The sequence below is a fragment of the Arachis ipaensis genome, chromosome B2, assembly GCF_059453495.1.
Source record: "Arachis ipaensis isolate K30076 ecotype BB chromosome B2, ASM5945349v1, whole genome shotgun sequence".
NCBI classification, from domain to species: domain Eukaryota; kingdom Viridiplantae; phylum Streptophyta; class Magnoliopsida; order Fabales; family Fabaceae; genus Arachis; species Arachis ipaensis.
The window spans coordinates 110,198,438-110,215,665 of record NC_142437.1 but is presented as its reverse complement, the minus strand read 5'-3'; the positions used below and the strand labels follow the sequence as shown (position 1 = coordinate 110,215,665).

Genomic DNA, 17,228 nt, shown 5'->3' with positions numbered 1-17,228 from the left:
GCCAGACTCAAACTAATTATTTTGAATTTTTGTGCTTGAAGAATACGATTATTTTGGGTTCTCCCTGAGTATTTTTTTGGTGCAATTTTAGTTCTAATTTCTAAAACACCAAATTATCAAACTACTACTAGAACTAAACTTTTGGAAAGAATGTTTGGGCCAGAGAGATGAGAAAATTAAAATTTTGGACAATTTCTAAATATTATGTTGTACAACAGTTATTGTGTTTCATAATTTATATTAGAAATTTTGAGAGGAAATCAGCCCATCGAAAAATTTTCTATGCGAAGGTGCTAAAATGGTGTTGATTTAGTTTACTTTAGTTTTTAATCTAAAGCCATGTATGGATATCGGCCATGCAGAAGGAGATATCAGATACTTTTATATTTTTATAAAATACATTTTATATTTTTATAAAATACAGAGATATAGTTAATTTTTTATAAAACACTACTATATATATAAAATTTGGTAAATTCTATTCGATTTTTTTAAAAATAATATACAAAATAATGTTATTTTAATTTAATAATTAATTATATTTATACTTAAGTTACTTTAATTTAACGAAAATTAATATTTTAATTATAGTATAATTATTTTATAATTTAGTTATTATTTAAAATAGATAATTATATAATTTTTTAAATATTAATAATTAAATTATAAGATAATTTTTTTATAATTAAGATATTAACTTTCATTAAATTAAAATAATTCGAGTTTCAAATATAATTAGTTATCATATTAAAATAACATCCAATTAAAAGTTGGTATATTATAAAAAAAAGTTAAAAATTTAGTAAAATTTAGAGAAATGTTTGGTAATCAAAGAAAATTAGGCAAAAACAGTCATAATTTGTCTTATTTAGTATTCATTAATTGTTATAATAATTAATTAATGCTAAATAAGACAAGTTCTAGCTGTTTTTTTATCGATCTAGCATTACCCAAAATTTATCATAAAATTTTTATGAAACACGGTTGTCGGGCATACACTACTATCTTCCTTTTTATTCCGTTTAATTCAGATATCAAGCAGGATTAATTCATATCTATTCTTAATATATAAAAGTAGATACATAAATTTATCTACATTAATTTAAAGTTATTTCTCTTCTTTTACTAACGCTATGTCAGCAATATTATTTACTTGGCAAAATGTTAGAATCAACCACTCAAATTTTGTCAAATCAATTATTATTTTTAAATTAACAAAAAATAAAATATACAAAAAAAAAACTAAAAAATATAATACAATAAATTTGTAACGTACAAATAAATTGAATTCATATTCCTATATTTATTATATCTTACCGTTATAAACAGTTATAATTCCGATAATTAATTTATTAATTTTTATAAATAACTTACTAAAAGTAATAAATATCCATATTACAAATGTCATAATAATATTGTTAATTATAATAAATTTTACGTTACAAGTATTCAAATTCCATACTATTTGAACTACTTATGTAAGTCTCTTACCACTATTCTTTCAAATAACATCAAATTTAACACACAAAATTTATTTCTAAATTAAACATCTCAAACTTATTCAATGGAGCATCATTCTTTCAAGACAGAATGATTAGAAATTGAATAACTATCCAAGATCTAATAGCCATGCAACGAGAATCTGATGATCAGGTATGACAAAAAAAAACTCACAACATGCATCATACATTCATACTTACTCAAATACCGTGTACCTAATGAATACATAAATTGAATATTGGAATAGGAAAAGATCTTCACAATTTTAGTAACTATACGAAATTGATGACAAATTTGTATGAAATTATGTTGAATGTGAAAAGTGTTCGAAAAAAGCATATAAAAAAAAAACTACATTTGTGGCACATATAATCAAACACCACAATATCCAACAATAAGGTAATTCTATATACTTTTCATAATTCTATCTATCAAATTATTAGTTACTAATCCAATACTTATTTTAGATTCAGAATTCAATTAAAGGTTTCAGATTAAAGTACTACAATAACTTTTGTATTATTTGATGGCGAAGCAAAAAATTATTAGGCACAATTGCTTCAAATCTAATGACACTCTAGAAAAGTAATGGCATTGAAGTACCACTCCATCAAGAGATTAAGAAGAAAGAAAACCATACAAATTCAAGACATATATTCAGAAGAAGAACATACATGCAAAGATGAAACAAACAACACAATAGAAAGTGCATCCAACTCAACAATTCATAAAGAACATGCCTTTACAAGAATCTATGACAGAAAGAAGAAAGTAACAACTCTAACAACAACCAATAAAGAAAAAAGAAGACGAGCGCTACATAAAAAGACTAAGTCCATCAACTAAAATAAATGTCAAAATCAAACCACCAAATAAAAATGTCACTTTGTACAATTCCTAACATCCAAATCTTTTGTATTATAAATTATTTTAAATAAAACACCTTTTAAATTTAACTTTAATTTACACCTATTTAATTTATTTTTATAAAATATAACAATTTCTAATATTTATTGTATACTATCATTAATTTACCGTTTCGCGCAGTGCGGGCATCATTCTAGTTTTGTAATTAAATTTGAATCAAACCATCTTATTACAATCAGTTTGGGTGGGAAAGAAAACTGAAAATTAATAGACAAGTGATTTTTTTTAATCAATTTTGGGAAACATAGCTAATAATTGGTTTCAGCCTAAATGTAAAGAAGATTTAAGATGAAATTATCAATGAAGGTTCAACAAATCATCTTCTTTTTGGTGATATCAATCATCCATTATTGCATGTGTATCAGAGGTCCTTGTTGCTTCAATTCAAGAACAACTTCACGTTCGACCATCAATATTCCACCAAGTTGAAGACATGGAATCAAAGTATTGCATGCTGTGATTGGAGTGGCGTATCTTGTGATCATGATGCTCATGTTATTGCTCTTGATTTGAGTGAGACAATTCAAGCAGCCTTGTCAGTCTCCAACATCTCCAGAGTTTACTTCAATTCTTCCGTTCCATCCAAATTCAACAAATTGGAGAACTTGACTTATTTGAACTTGTCACATGCTGGCTTTGTGGGACAGTTCCACTTCCCCTTTCTATTGGTAACATGCTGCATTTATCAACAGGTGACATTGTGTCTAACTAAAAAAGGACAAATAAATAAGATCTAATAAATTTTAAATATTTTACTTTTTATTTGAAAATATTTTATTTTTTCACTTTTAAAAATAATATAGAATTCACCTTATCAATATTACTTCTTTATAGCTGCAAATTTAGTGGAACAATTCCTACTTCATGGCATCTTGCAACTTGAAAACTTTCCCTGATTTCTTGAGGTACTAATCTGGATTACATGATTTGAACCTCTCATATAACCAGATTCAAGGAACAGTATCCAACTGGATTTGGAGACTAGATAGTCTTGACTATCTTGATATCACTCACAATTTTTTAACTAATTTTGAAGGGCCATTGCAGAACCGTACTCATAATTTGTACAGCCTTTACCTTCAATTCAATAAACTGCAAGAGCAGATCCCAGGCTTTCTTCATTATGCTTCCTTTGTGGATTACTCGAGCAACAATTTTAGCTCTGTTATCCCAGCAGATATTGGTCATTACATGTCTGATACAATTTATCTTTCTCTCGCAAACAATAGTTTTCACGGCAGCATCCCTCATTCCTTGTGCAATGCTTCAAACCTTCAAGTTCTTGACCTTTCCAATAACAAAATATCAGGCAAAGTTCCCCAATATATTTCCAAGTTCTTGTGCTCTAAAGACTATTGTTTTCAATGGAAATCCATTAGCAGGGCCACTTCCAAAGTCTCTGGCACATTGCACTGCCTTAGAGGTATTAGACATTGGAAGAAATAAGATCATTGGGGGCTTTCCTTGCTTTCTAAGAAAGATATCCACCGTTTGCGTCCTGGTTTTGCGGAACAATAAATTCCACAGTCCGATGAGATGTGTAAAAGACAGTGGTGTTTTGGAAAAAGATTCAGATTGTTGATGTGGCCTTTAACTATAAATTTCCTGGAATATGGTTCAGAAATTGGAAAGCCATGATGTCTAATGTGGGAGAAGATCAATCTAAGGTAGAACATCTTGAATTTCCAGTTGGTGATATATATTATCAGGATTCAATAACAGTCACAAGCTAAGGTCAACAAATTGTTTTGGTTAAAATCCTAACGATCTTCATTTCCATTGATTTCTCACACAATCAATTTGAAGGGCCAATACCAAAGGAATTAATGGATTTGAATGCACTGTATGTGCTCAACTTGTGAAGTAATGGTCTTTCGGGTAGAATTCCATCAACCATTGGAAATCTGATATAGCTTGAGTCATTGGGTCTGTCAAACAACTCGCTTGAAGGAGAAATTCCCAATAATCTTGCAAGTTTAAGCTTTCTCTCAGCCTTAAATCTCTTCTATAATCATTTGATTGGGAAGATCCCACCAGGTACTCAACTTCAGTCATTCGAAGCAAGCTCATTTGAAGGCAATGATGGGTTGTATGGACCTCCACTCACCAAAACTCCAGATCATGGAATGCATACACTGCCACCACTTGCAATGCCACCATGTGGAAGCCTAGCTTGTGAAGTTCACTGGAATTTAGTGAGTGCAGAACTGGGATCGGTTTTCGGACTCAGAATTGTGATTGTTCCCCTCTTGTTTTGGAAGAAATGGAGGCTGCAATATTGGCAATTTCTGGACAGAATTCTTTGCCGGATATTTCCTCTGCTGTGTGTTGAGTAGAAACTCGTGGAGGAAAGAGTTACAAAGTTCTGATATGGAGAAGTTACTAGTCACTATTTAGTATGCTATGAATAATGCAGAAGCAAGAATAAAAAGGAGAGAAGAAAAACATTTCTGGAACATTGTATACTTTATTGCATTCTCAGTGTATATTTCTTTTTCGGTTTTTAATGCATCATGTATGTGCTTGCTATATGTTTCTTGAGCAGTTTTTATTTCTTTTACTAAAATAGTATCACATGTTATCTCAGCGAGCATGAGTCATTGGTCCTTTCATATATATATATATATATTTGAAATGCTTGTTTGATACTTAATATAAGTTCATTGTTCAAACAAAGCATTTTGTAGTCAACTTGATTTTATATTAAAATATAAAAAGAATTTATAAAGACAATCAATTGTGTATTGTCAGTCGGTGAAAGTAATTAATTTTCAAACACACTTCTTTAAAGTCATCTAAACGCATGAATCTGATTAGATAATCATGTAAAACTCTTTACACTGTCACTATATAAAAATTAAACTCTTATAAAGTACTAAATTCAATTTTACTTCATGAATCTGGAAGGTCACAAGTTAAAACAACAATGCTAATGGTAAACCAAAAGAAAGTTAACTAATTAACCCATCATTAAATTTCTTGCACAAATAGAAAGCCTAATTCAACCATTTGATGTTGGACAATGGAACCAAATTTTCACTAGTGTGTTTCGTGTAAAGTTACAGCAAACAACATTTTGTACAATAAGTTTCTTCTCAACTAAACAATAATAAATCATCAAAACTTAGTGGATTAGAAAAAAGAAAATAATAAACCAAAAATATATTTTTTTATATAGATAAAAAAGAAATTTAAATAAGCACAGCAATGGACCAGCTAGCCTTAGATCATAACTCAATCCATGCAGATGCAGGGTGTCAAAAGGCAAAGAAACTATAGAATGTATCTAAAACATGTAGGTTCCTAAAGAAATTAAAGCAACTCTAATATTTGTTAATTACTTTTTTTTCAATAGTGACTCACTTCCTTTCATCTTTAATTCTTCTATCCATATCAATATCAGAAACTATTCACATTAAAGATCAGTGGCTTGTTGCAAGAGCAGTAACCAGAAGACCAAGCACCAGGAATGGCTGTGCACTAGCCTGAAACATTCAAATGATACATGTTTTAAGTTTATAAATAAAAACTTAGGAAATTAAGAATTATAATAGTTTTTAAATAAGAAAATACCATGGTCCATGAAACCCCATAATAAAATACTATAGTCTCTCATGCTTTGTATATATACTTGTTCTACTATCAATATGAATAAAGTCAGTTTCTCATATTTTATTCACAAAGCTTTCTATTCTCTAAATCTGTTCCTCAAGTCCCATATTATATTGATTATTTTTTATGTACATACCTGATATTTAACATCATACTTCACAGGGTCCTTGAGAAAGTATTGGAACTGCAAGACATAAGATGAAGTGATCATGAATCATTTTTAGATGTTAGCATGTAATACTATTAGCTGTCATAACATTTTGTAGAAGATAGTTAACAAAATAAGCAACAACAAGAATGGTGTAATTGTGTGCTTTACCTGAAATACGACTTGCGGAATTATCAAGCCGAGTAAAGCCAGTGCATAGTACTGTTTACCAGTCGCAAGAAGATACCCTGCAATGGTAAACGTCAGCAATGAAACGCAAATTTTCATAAGGGCAAGGACGAGGACGTGCCGATGCTTTCAAGACAAAAAAAAATTCATCTGCCGGTATTCTAGACCATCGATTTCATACAAGTGGCAGTTTGACTTTTGACAATTCTGATACACTAATAAATTCAATTCTTATATACATTGATTTGTGTGTGCGCCAAAAATGTCAAAAGGACCATCTAGAATGTAGAGAGTAGACACTATTCTTGACAAAAGCATGGCTTAATATGATTTAGACCTATTGTAATATCAATGTTATAGTTTTAAATGCATTTTTATTTCAACTCTATCTTGCATAAGTAAATTTAACTGTCAAGGTTACAACCCACAAATAATAAAGATACACAATAATGGTTTAGTATGATGAATAATTTCCAGATAGAGTACAATGTATATTAAAACGAAAAGGAACCTTCGAATGCAGATCAAATATCTAAGTATTGGAGGGATAAAAAATATACCAGCAACAGATAATTGTGTAATGTCAATAGCACCAACACAAATCCATTTTGCAGTTTCAGTACCGAAAGCAACCGGAAGAGACTGCATATTAGATTGCCAATAGAAAAGGTCAGAGCATCAACTTCAGTGTTAGTGAATTTGCAAGACCAAAATTTCTGAAAAAAATTGAAATTTCATGTTACAGTAATGGAAAGGAAGAGGGTAACAGAATTGACCTGAAGCCCAAGAGCTCTATCCCCTTCAATACTCTTGAAGTCATTGACAATGGCAATGCCCAACTACAGTGTAACACCAAAAGTATTAGCAACAAATCTATTGCACCCTCTTAACATCACATCATGACACTATGCTAAGTAATATTGTATTTCAACGAAATGCCATGTAGAATTTACTACATACTCCAGCAATGCTGTATAGCAACGTCAGGACAATAATGTCGGGTGTGAGTGTCCCAAACAAAGCCTGACCAGCCCACCTGCAGCAATAAAATGATTAAGAGCTTGTCAAAGACAGTTCAATCATAGAAATGATGCTTTAGAAACAAATCAAACATGATCAATCTAATCATGAATCAAGATCAGCAGATAGACAAACAAAGCCAATGAATTAACTAAATCAGGTTATCGGTTAAAACTACAAAACTCATAATGTACAAATATTATATAAGTAAAATGTACTGTACCATGGTAAGCTGATGTAACTTGCTCCGAGGGCAAAGTTTCCGATCCATCCATTTTGTTTTAACTAAATTGTAAGTGAAACTTAGTCAAAGAACCACAAAAGTAAAAAAATAAAAAATAATATGACATATTAACAATAATGGAAAAGAGAATGAGAAGAATTTAAATGTTTACCTTCAAAGGAGGAGCAGAATATATGTATGACAGAAGTGATCCACCCACGGCAAGGTAAAAAACTATGGGGAAGTCATGTCCTGCCTATAACAGAAATATTTTAGCAACTACCCTACAGGAAATTGATGCTAAGGGTATGTTTAGAATCGGGGTAAAAACGATATGAAGATTTTTATGAATGAGCTACATGTGTGTAATTATACACATCAAACTGGAAAATTTTTAATCAAATGGATCTCAAGACTAAGCAGTACCTACCCATACGTCTAATAGGCCTGCCAAGCCAAGACCTCCTAGTAGCAGCACCCATATTTGAGTGATAACCTGTGGGATTTTGAGTGAAAAAACGAAATATGTGGTGACCAAACAAGTAAAGAACATAAGAAACAAAACATCAGTCTCAGATTTAACACACCTCGTTCTCAGATATAGCCCCAGAAGGAATTGGTCGATAAGGTTCATTTATTGCATCGATCTCTCGGTCATACCAATCATTTATAGTCTAAAGAAAAACAATAGCAAAATCAAGGTTATATTGGTCCGAAACTTCCATTCACTACTGGCAGGCTAGTAAAGTGTAAAACTCGATAACAAAGTTATTACCTGAGTATATCCTGTTAGAAACGGGCCAGACATCAACATGCACACAATTGATTTAGCAACATCCTCAATAGTCCAATGAAAATTTCCTGCTCAGACAGAAGATTGATGCAGAAACATCAGTAGATCAGAGACATTAATGGTATCTATGCCCTTTGAACATGTTTAATGTACTTGATGGTATCTATCTCCTTTGAACATTCGTGTGCCACATTGTAGCGCTAGCTTATCTTACTAAGCCAGTAACTTGCACCTAAGTTGGATACAGTCTTCCAACTATATAACTTATGCTTTGCATACACACTTAAATTTCCTTGAATCTTGTCTTGAACAATTACATCCTACTTTTGACAATTATGTTGATCAGTAACGTGTTGTTACATGTTAAATGTTAAGTTAGAAGCACTAAAATGTTATGTTAGGTAATTACATAAATAAAGGTGTGTAACAACTATAAATTGTGTACGTGCAATGCACATTTCAAATATTAATCCATACAATCCAACAATAGATACAGAAACAAAGAAAGAAAAAGAGAAAGAAAAGAAAATCTGAGAAACAAGCTCATGCATATTCTTGATTGTTTTAAGTTAATAAATCACCTCTGGAATACCACCAAGAAGTTATAATTCTACTCATCTACAGATGTTTTCCTTTTTTAGTGTAATACTCAGATGATCAATAATGGAAGCATTGCCTATTGTTGTCACTTAAGATGTTCAGAATTAATGTAAATCATGTAACGTACAATATCAGTTTCAGATTAATTCAGAAATAACACTGTAAAGATACTCCTTGCCCGTGGATACTGTCATACTGTGATTATACCTACCAAGGGATGAGGAACCCAATAATAAGGAGAATTAAAGAGAGAACAATACTAGCAACATTTCAACAGAATACTATTAATCATATCAGTTTTTTCTAGGCCATGAATATCACTTAATGAGATTAAACTAAAATGTAGTACCAGAAGCAGCGGCGCCACAGACTACACCCCAAACCAACGGAGGCCAAGTGACAGGTTTTGTAAGTTGAAGGCGAATCTTCCATTTATTCTGCACAGCATAAATAGAAAGAATAAGTACAAAACCAAAGTTGTCTCATCATTTCATAATCTTAACTAACAAGTACACGTAAACAAAGCAATAAATTTTCAGTGGCCAAAAACTTTCGGGTTAGTACTTTATAAACAGATTCAAACTTAATTTGTTTTCAACATGCTCAACTACATTTTCAAGAATGTATGAATGGCAGCCTAATACACTAGGCTCCCATCAGACTGCGCCCTAATTTACAAGGTTGTGCATTGTAGTTCACCCTCCGCATGAGGAGAGAGTTTACAAAAGTAGAAACAAGTTTCAAATAGCATCAAGACTGTTAAGAAACATATATAACTTGGGGTAAAATACGCGTCGTGTTGTGGTCAGATTTGGAATATTTTGTCAAGAACAGTATGAAGAATTAGAAATTTTGTCTAGAACAACTACACTTGCTTGGCATTCATTCTTGAACTCCTACTTCTCAATTTTAAATAAGTGAAGAAAATAAAAGTGAATGAAATTGTGGTGCTAATCAAGCTTTATTTATTAAATCTAATTGAGATCATTTTGTGCATTCATAATGAAAATTGAAACCCAAATTTGTAACCATCACAACTCAACAAAAAACACAGAGTTGATTAACTCACTGATTCTTGAGCAGCTCCTTTAATACCAAGAAGCTGATTGATGCTTGAACCGTCTTTCGAAGGAGCCTTATCCGGTGCCTGAGACTTAACTGCTCAATCCCAACCCCCACCCCCCAACAAAGAAAGAAAAACATGACCAATTGAAAAAGGAACATCAAAATAGTAACTCAAGAAAGCACAAATTACCATTATTTGTATCGGTTTCTGTTGCTCTAATAGTTAATCTCCTCCCTGAAATCAATTTTCACACAAAAACACCAAAACCATTAGACCCCATGAAGCCACAAGCACCAAAAAAGCCTAAAAATAACAAAATTGAGTGTCATTTGATTCATGAAAAACTAAACATAAGCAAATTAGTGCATGTTACATAAGAACACTAAAAATGGTACTTTGCAAAACCCAATGTTGTACTCTTTCAACAACCAAGAAAACCAGAAAGTGCTGTGGTGAGTCAACCTACTAGTGAATGAGAAAGGAAGTGAAGGCACCCTTGTTCTTGTGCATGAGATTGTTGTTGTTCTTGGTGGAACTGAAACCATGTTGAGAGAAAGTGAAGCCATTATTTTAGAAAGATAGGAGCTTGTAATTCTGAAACTGAGGAAGAAGCTTCAAAGGTTCCACACCCGGAACACTATAGAATACAAGTGGTGTGTTCTATGCTCTAAGTGATAAAGTTTTTGTTTTTTTTTTTTATTTATTTTATGTAGACATTAAACAAAGCTTTTAATGAAAGGGTAAGGTACTTTTAAGTTTACGAGATTTGTAGTGTTTATGCTTATCTGGCGTCATTTGATTGCTCTGTTTACATATATTAAAATTAATTATTAATATAAAATATATATAAAAAATAAATTAAATAATATATATTAATATATAATAATTAATTTTAATAACTAATTTTAATATATAAATAATATTTTTATACTGAATTATATAAGGTCTAGTTTATAAGAAATAATAGTAGGTTTTGGAAACAATTTAATAACTGCTCTAATAATTTTAATATCGATTAATTTTTTATTTTATATTTAATTTTAAATATTAAATATTATAAATAAAAAATAGTTTTTATAAATATTTAAAAAAATATATACTAAATATGTTTTAAAAATGTTATGTTATAGTAATAACAATTGTTATTAGGTTTGAAAGTAAGTAGAGCAGAATCGAGCTAGACGAAGCTCAAGCTCGACTCACGATAATTGAACTTGGCTCACGACTCAACTTATTAACAATCGAGTCTATTTTTGATGTTCAAGTTCGACTCACCAAAAATTCACGAGTTGACTCAAATAATAGGAATATCATCTATAATTTTATATTAATAAATTATAACTTATATATTTTAAAAAATATTTAAAAAGATCAATTTTATATATTCTGTATCTATCAATAAATTATAAATTTTTTATTTATATCTTACATCAAAATTATATATAAAAAATAAATCTGAAATTTTAAATAATTAAGATCATATATATATATGATCTTAATTATTTAAAATTTCAGATTTATTTTTTATATATAATTTTGATGTAAGATATAAATAAAAAATTTATAATTTATTGATAGATACAGAATATATAGTGAATATGGAGAGACTATGTCATTTAAGCTATAGCTCGTTGACAAATCATTAATATATATATATAATATTAAAAGTATAAATTAAATACACATAGAATATGTGTATTAATAATTATATTATATATAGCTTATCCAAACTCAAATTTGACTCATTTAATTTATGAGTTCAATTCTAGGCTCACTAACTCACGTGTTCAACTTATCAAACTATTGACGAGTCAAATTCGAACGGGCTTATGAGTTGATTTGACTCACTTCTAGCTCTAATTGTTATACATCACAATTTTCTTTAATTATTTATATAGGAATAAAAAGATGTATTATTTATACTAAAATAAAGAAAAAACTACTAAATTTATATAAAAATTGTGCTCCATATATTAATAAATTGAAGTAATATAGTAGTATGTATTTCTCTGAATAATAAACTTTAGTTAAAATATCATTATATTAATAAATAAAATACAATTTATCTAAATATTATGTAAATAACTAAATATACAATAATTTCTGATTAAAGAAAAAGAAATACTCATTTTTTTGAGAGAGCAATTTTTTTCTTTTTTTCATGTTGTTCGTTTACCACAAAATACGTTGTGTGGATCCACTTGTTTGTATAACGTTCAAGAAAATTTTCGCTAAAAACTTAATTCAGACGAAGAATTTTGTATTATGGATGACATAAATACTTTTTGAAGGTGTATGTCAAGAGGCAAAATGAATGAAAAAGAGAAATTGCTTTAAGAATAAGACAAGAAGTTAATGCAATGGCATCATAAAAAAGAAACTTCATGGAGGAAATAAAAAGGATGAGTTTAAGATTTCTAGGTTCTTTACCTAATAGTATTTGAAATTTTGAATATCGAATCCTTCTACTTTAAGATTATTTGTTTTCGTATTGGCCTATTATCAGGGTTGGTAATGAAAATTTAGACTCTCAATCTTAATTATAAGACGGATTTTATTTTAGGGAAAAGTATATTTTTTATTAACAGGGTTGGTAATAAAAATTTAGATTCTCAATTTTGATTATAAGATGTATTTTATTTTAAGAAAAAGTATATTTTTTATTTTTTAAGTTTGTTAAAAATTTTAAAAATATTTTTAAATTTTATTTTATTTTAATTTTGTCTCAAAAAATTTTTATTTGTATTAAATCTATCTCTAACAGTTAATTTTTTAAATATTTAAAACCAATTTAGTAATAATTTTACAAAAATAATATTTAATACGAGTAAATTAGACATAATTAAAATGTATTATTGTTGAATTAGTTTTAAATTTTTTAAAAATAAAAAATATATTTTATCACTTATTTTAATAAAGTGAATGTGAATTATTATGTTTTTTTAGGTATTATGTGATTATTAGTTTATCACTATACCCACCACTTTTTGGTTTACAATATTTTGATTAAAAAAAAAATAAAAAGCTTTTGGAGTAGTCAGGTTTTGCTTTCCAGCACTAGGACACCTTTTACTTAGACTGACGGCAAAACCAAATAAGGTTTTTTGTTCGAAAATAATTAGCACATATAAGTCCATACCATAATGGCCCAAGATATATGCGGTACTTGAAAAGGAAATTTTAGCATATGCCATATAGCAAGTTAGCGAACTTTTATTTTTGTATATTGGATTATGAGTGGTGAAGTCTTTAAAAGTGATCTAAATTAGGTGTTAAACGTTATTGTGGGTGTTTACAAAACGTCAGTGACGTTTTCACTTTATATAATTAAAATAATATTTTTTTTACAAAACGTCAATGACGTTTTCTCATTTTATAATTAAAAAATATTTTTTTACAAAACGTTGGTGACGTTTTGTTTTTTTATATTTAAAAAAATATTTGTTTTACAAAATGTTAGTGACGTTTTGTACTACCATCATAGCATTGTAAAATACCAAAATGAACAAATATTGTCGTATTTCACATTAAAATTATCCATATCTAAAAATTTTAGCCGCAAGTTAGCAACACATTATAATCGGGTTTAATTATTTTCTCAATTTTTATAATTTTATTAAATTATTTATTAAATCTTTATATTTTTTAATTAAATTTTTATACCATATCAAATTTTTTAATTAAGTTTTTACTATCAAAAAATATTAAATTAATAGAATATTTTGTTAAATAAAACGAAATATTCCGTTAATTTCAATATTTTTATTATGATAATAATTTAATTACAAAATCTAATATAGTAGAGGGACTCAATTGAAAGGATAAAAAAAACTGTAACACCCCAATTACCCTAAGCCAACCGTAAGGCAAAGGTTAATCAGAGGTTACGACAATCCTAAAGCTTATACATATTTATATATAGAAGGAAATAATATAATCTAGAAGCCTGATGAAGGAGTAAGCTCAAAATAGAATTTCAAAAGCGCGAAACGTTCACACGAAGCTAACGCACAAGATACAGGATATAGATGCAAAAGAATGAAATAAATATATAGATATGAAATATATAATCATAGGAGACTAGTCGCGACTTGCGGAGTTTAAGTCGACTAGTATATATACAGACATACAGAGTTTGGAGTTAAAAATAGCTTATACAACTATTCTCTCAAATAAGCCTCTAAGGCAATAAAGATAAATATACAAAGATGTGAGAGCAACTAAAACAAAGAAAAACATAAATAAACCAAGGAGGAACCATACTCCGCTCTGTCACCATATCCGCAATCTCACCGAAGTAGATTACGACCTGCATCTGAAAAACAACAACAAAGTATGGAATGAGAACCGGAGGTTCTTAGTATGGTAACAGTGCCCAATGATGTAAGATGTAAGGCTCCGGGACGCCGAAGACAATCCTAGAACTTCACATCACATACAGATATTCAAGCTTAGAACAAAACAAATAAATATATATATAACGAACTTAAACCATAAACTGGGTTATCTAAACTTAGGAGAATTCTAACTAAAACTAATCACACCACTGTATCCCACAGCCCTCGCCTACCTAACTTCCGTGTGATCCAATCGCCACTGCCTACCTAACCTCCTCAACACCAGACAATCACAATTAATACAAACAAGTAAAACACAATAATATTCATATACAACAAGTAGTTCAAGAAGCAGATAGGCATGTTATTCAATTAGGCAAACTCAAGCAAACAAATCAATCAAACATATAGAAGATGCACATGATGAATGTCTGCCATATTGGCTGTGATATCACATGTCGGTTAATGCCAAACCCGACAGAAAATTCGATCGACAACTCCCGGATTAGTCTTTCTATTGCGCATAAGGAGGAAAATTTCAAGGGAGAGAGCCCTACCACCTTCTCCTTTCAGAGGAAAATATTTCGAGGGAGAGTGCCCTACCACCTTCCTCTGGTTGTCGCATGATTTCGTGGGTTAGTGCCCTACCACCTTGCAATCAGAGAGAAGTCGCATTTTCAGGAGGAGTAGTTCCGAGGGATGAGTGCCCTACCACCTTCTCCTTTTAGAGGGAAATATTTTGAGGGAGAGTGCCCTACCACCTTCCTCTGGTTGCGAAAAGTATGAGTGAGAAGCCTAACTTCACTCTCACATAGGCGGGATTCTGCCACAGTCCCTACGACGGATAATAATGCATATTATAATTACATATTCAATCTCAGAGGTCACTCCTCATAACATACTTCCACTCATACTCATTCCATCAACTTAGCCATTCACCATTTTCACTACTCTTCCTTCTCTCTCAACCAAACTCAACATCAATACATCAGAAACCTAAGCCTCTGTTCTCTAACTTTTCAATATAATCATCAACTAAAACCCTTAGCCTATTTCCTTTATTCTCATACTCAAATCTAAGCCCAAAAGCCTTAAAATGGTGTTATAGAAGCTTACGACCTTGTTGAGAAGGTGAAGTAGTTGAAAACAAAATTTAAAATTATGAAACAGGGCGTGTGCGTCCGCACAGAGGTGTACGTGCGCACGCCCAGGCAAATTTTGAAAGTGTGCGTACGCATAGGAGTGTGCGTACGCACAGGTACTAAAATATACAAGCCTGTTCACTCGCACAAGCTGTGCGAGCACCCCAACAGACAAACATTCCCGACTTGTGCGTGCGCACAGGTCGTAATTCTTCATTGATGTGTGCGCGCACAACCTATGCTAGCGCTGCCACCAGAGCCCTTTCCCCTGCCTGTGCGTACGTACAGGTCTGTGCGTCCGCACAGAATAACATTTTTGCAGGGTTGTGCGTGCGCACAAGGCTGTGCGTGCGCACAAGACTGTGCGTGCGCACATATCAGAAAATTCTGAAATTCTGCAACTTTGCAGAATTTCAGATTTTCAACACCAACTTTGAATGACCATAACTTCCTCTACAAAATTTCAAATTTCACAAACTTTATATCAATTTAAAGGATTTTCAAAGATCTTTAATTCTAGATAAATTTCATTTGATTTTGAAAATCGAGGCAAAAGTTATGATCAGACAAATTTCACCAAAAATCCATTTTTATCAAAAGCCTCAAAACTCAAATTTTTCCAAAACTCACAATTCAAAACCAAACCAACCACAACCCAAACATTACCAAAACAACATAAAAGCCCATACCCTTCCTTTTCCAACTCAAGCATCCATAATCCCGATTACACTACTCAATACCATCAAATTCCTTAATTATCAACATCCAACATCATCATAAATAATCTTTAATCAACAAACAAACATCATCAACCACTTCAAATCCTCACCACTTAATCTCAACATTATCACTCATATCCACATTCATATTATCACACTCAACCCACGCACTCTCTAACATCAACCAATATCAAAATATATAATTAACACCAACAACATAAATATTCATCATCAGTTATCAACATACATCCTGACACATCAAATCATCAATATCCTTTATTCCAAACCACTACAACATTTTACATTAACTCATTACCTTAAATTCTCATAATCTTCAATATTAACCAATATAATTAATCACCATGAATACTCATCAATACCAACAATCTCCAACAATTATCATCAACCACACTAATCCCACACAACTAACAATTACATCAATTCACATATAATTATTCATCCACCAACAACATTCAATCCTATCTTAGGGTTAACTAGCCTAAGTGTCCAGAAACATTACATATTACATAAGGAAACCGAAATCATACTTTGGCCGATTCTCAAAATGTTCCAAACATCAAAACAAAACCACCAAACTTGATCTAAAACTTCAACCAACTCCAACAAACACCAAAGCTCAAACTAACAACACATATATCACCAAAATCAAAACCTAATATACATAAAACAACTAAACACAAGGGTTTAGAGAAATTTTACCTTATTCAACTAGATTAGGGGTAAAATCTAACATTTACCTGCTACTAGAGATCACCTAAACAACTAAAACCACAAAATCTACTCATAAACTATACATGAAAACGCACATAATCTAGGGATGGAAACTGGGATGTGAAGAGAGAGATCTTACCAGATTTCTTTAGATAAAAATGTAGAACTCAATGAGAGCTTCGCGTGGCCATAAACGGCTCGTCAATCGGAACTCCGGATC

At 30.8% G+C, this 17,228-nt stretch overlaps 1 protein-coding gene and 1 pseudogene across 1 annotated transcript; one reads left to right on the top strand and one right to left on the bottom strand.

Moving 5' to 3' along the window:
• Nucleotides 1–1,629: 1,629 nt before the first annotated feature.
• On the top strand, nt 1,630–4,813 carry LOC107627680 (receptor-like protein 6; annotated as a pseudogene).
• Nucleotides 4,814–5,577: 764 nt separating this feature from the next.
• G4 (UbiA prenyltransferase family protein) lies at nt 5,578–10,858 on the bottom strand. The gene is made up of 15 exons (XM_016328486.3): nt 10,545–10,858; nt 10,268–10,312; nt 10,082–10,170; nt 9,362–9,449; nt 8,395–8,480; nt 8,207–8,293; nt 8,050–8,115; nt 7,792–7,875; nt 7,620–7,681; nt 7,337–7,412; nt 7,153–7,215; nt 6,937–7,018; nt 6,359–6,435; nt 6,176–6,223; nt 5,578–5,912 (listed from the first exon to the last, which is right to left on the bottom strand). Exons 1-15 carry the CDS (start codon nt 10,642–10,644, stop codon nt 5,850–5,852), a joined length of 1,116 nt encoding a protein of 371 aa, XP_016183972.1. The 5' UTR covers nt 10,645–10,858; the 3' UTR covers nt 5,578–5,849.
• Between the last annotated feature and the right edge of the window lie 6,370 nt (nt 10,859–17,228).

Excerpts from the sequence above, each read along its gene's own strand:
- G4 (XM_016328486.3), bottom strand. The coding sequence starts at position 10,644 with ATGGCTTCACTTTCTCTCAACATGGTTTCAGTTCCACCAAGAACAACA. Across the intron at positions 10,313-10,544 it reads ACTTCCTTTCTCATTCACTA|GGAGGAGATTAACTATTAGA; the intron begins GTAGGTTGACTC and ends AATTGATTTCAG. Across the intron at positions 7,019-7,152 it reads ATAGAGCTCTTGGGCTTCAG|TCTCTTCCGGTTGCTTTCGG; the intron begins GTCAATTCTGTT and ends TCTAATATGCAG.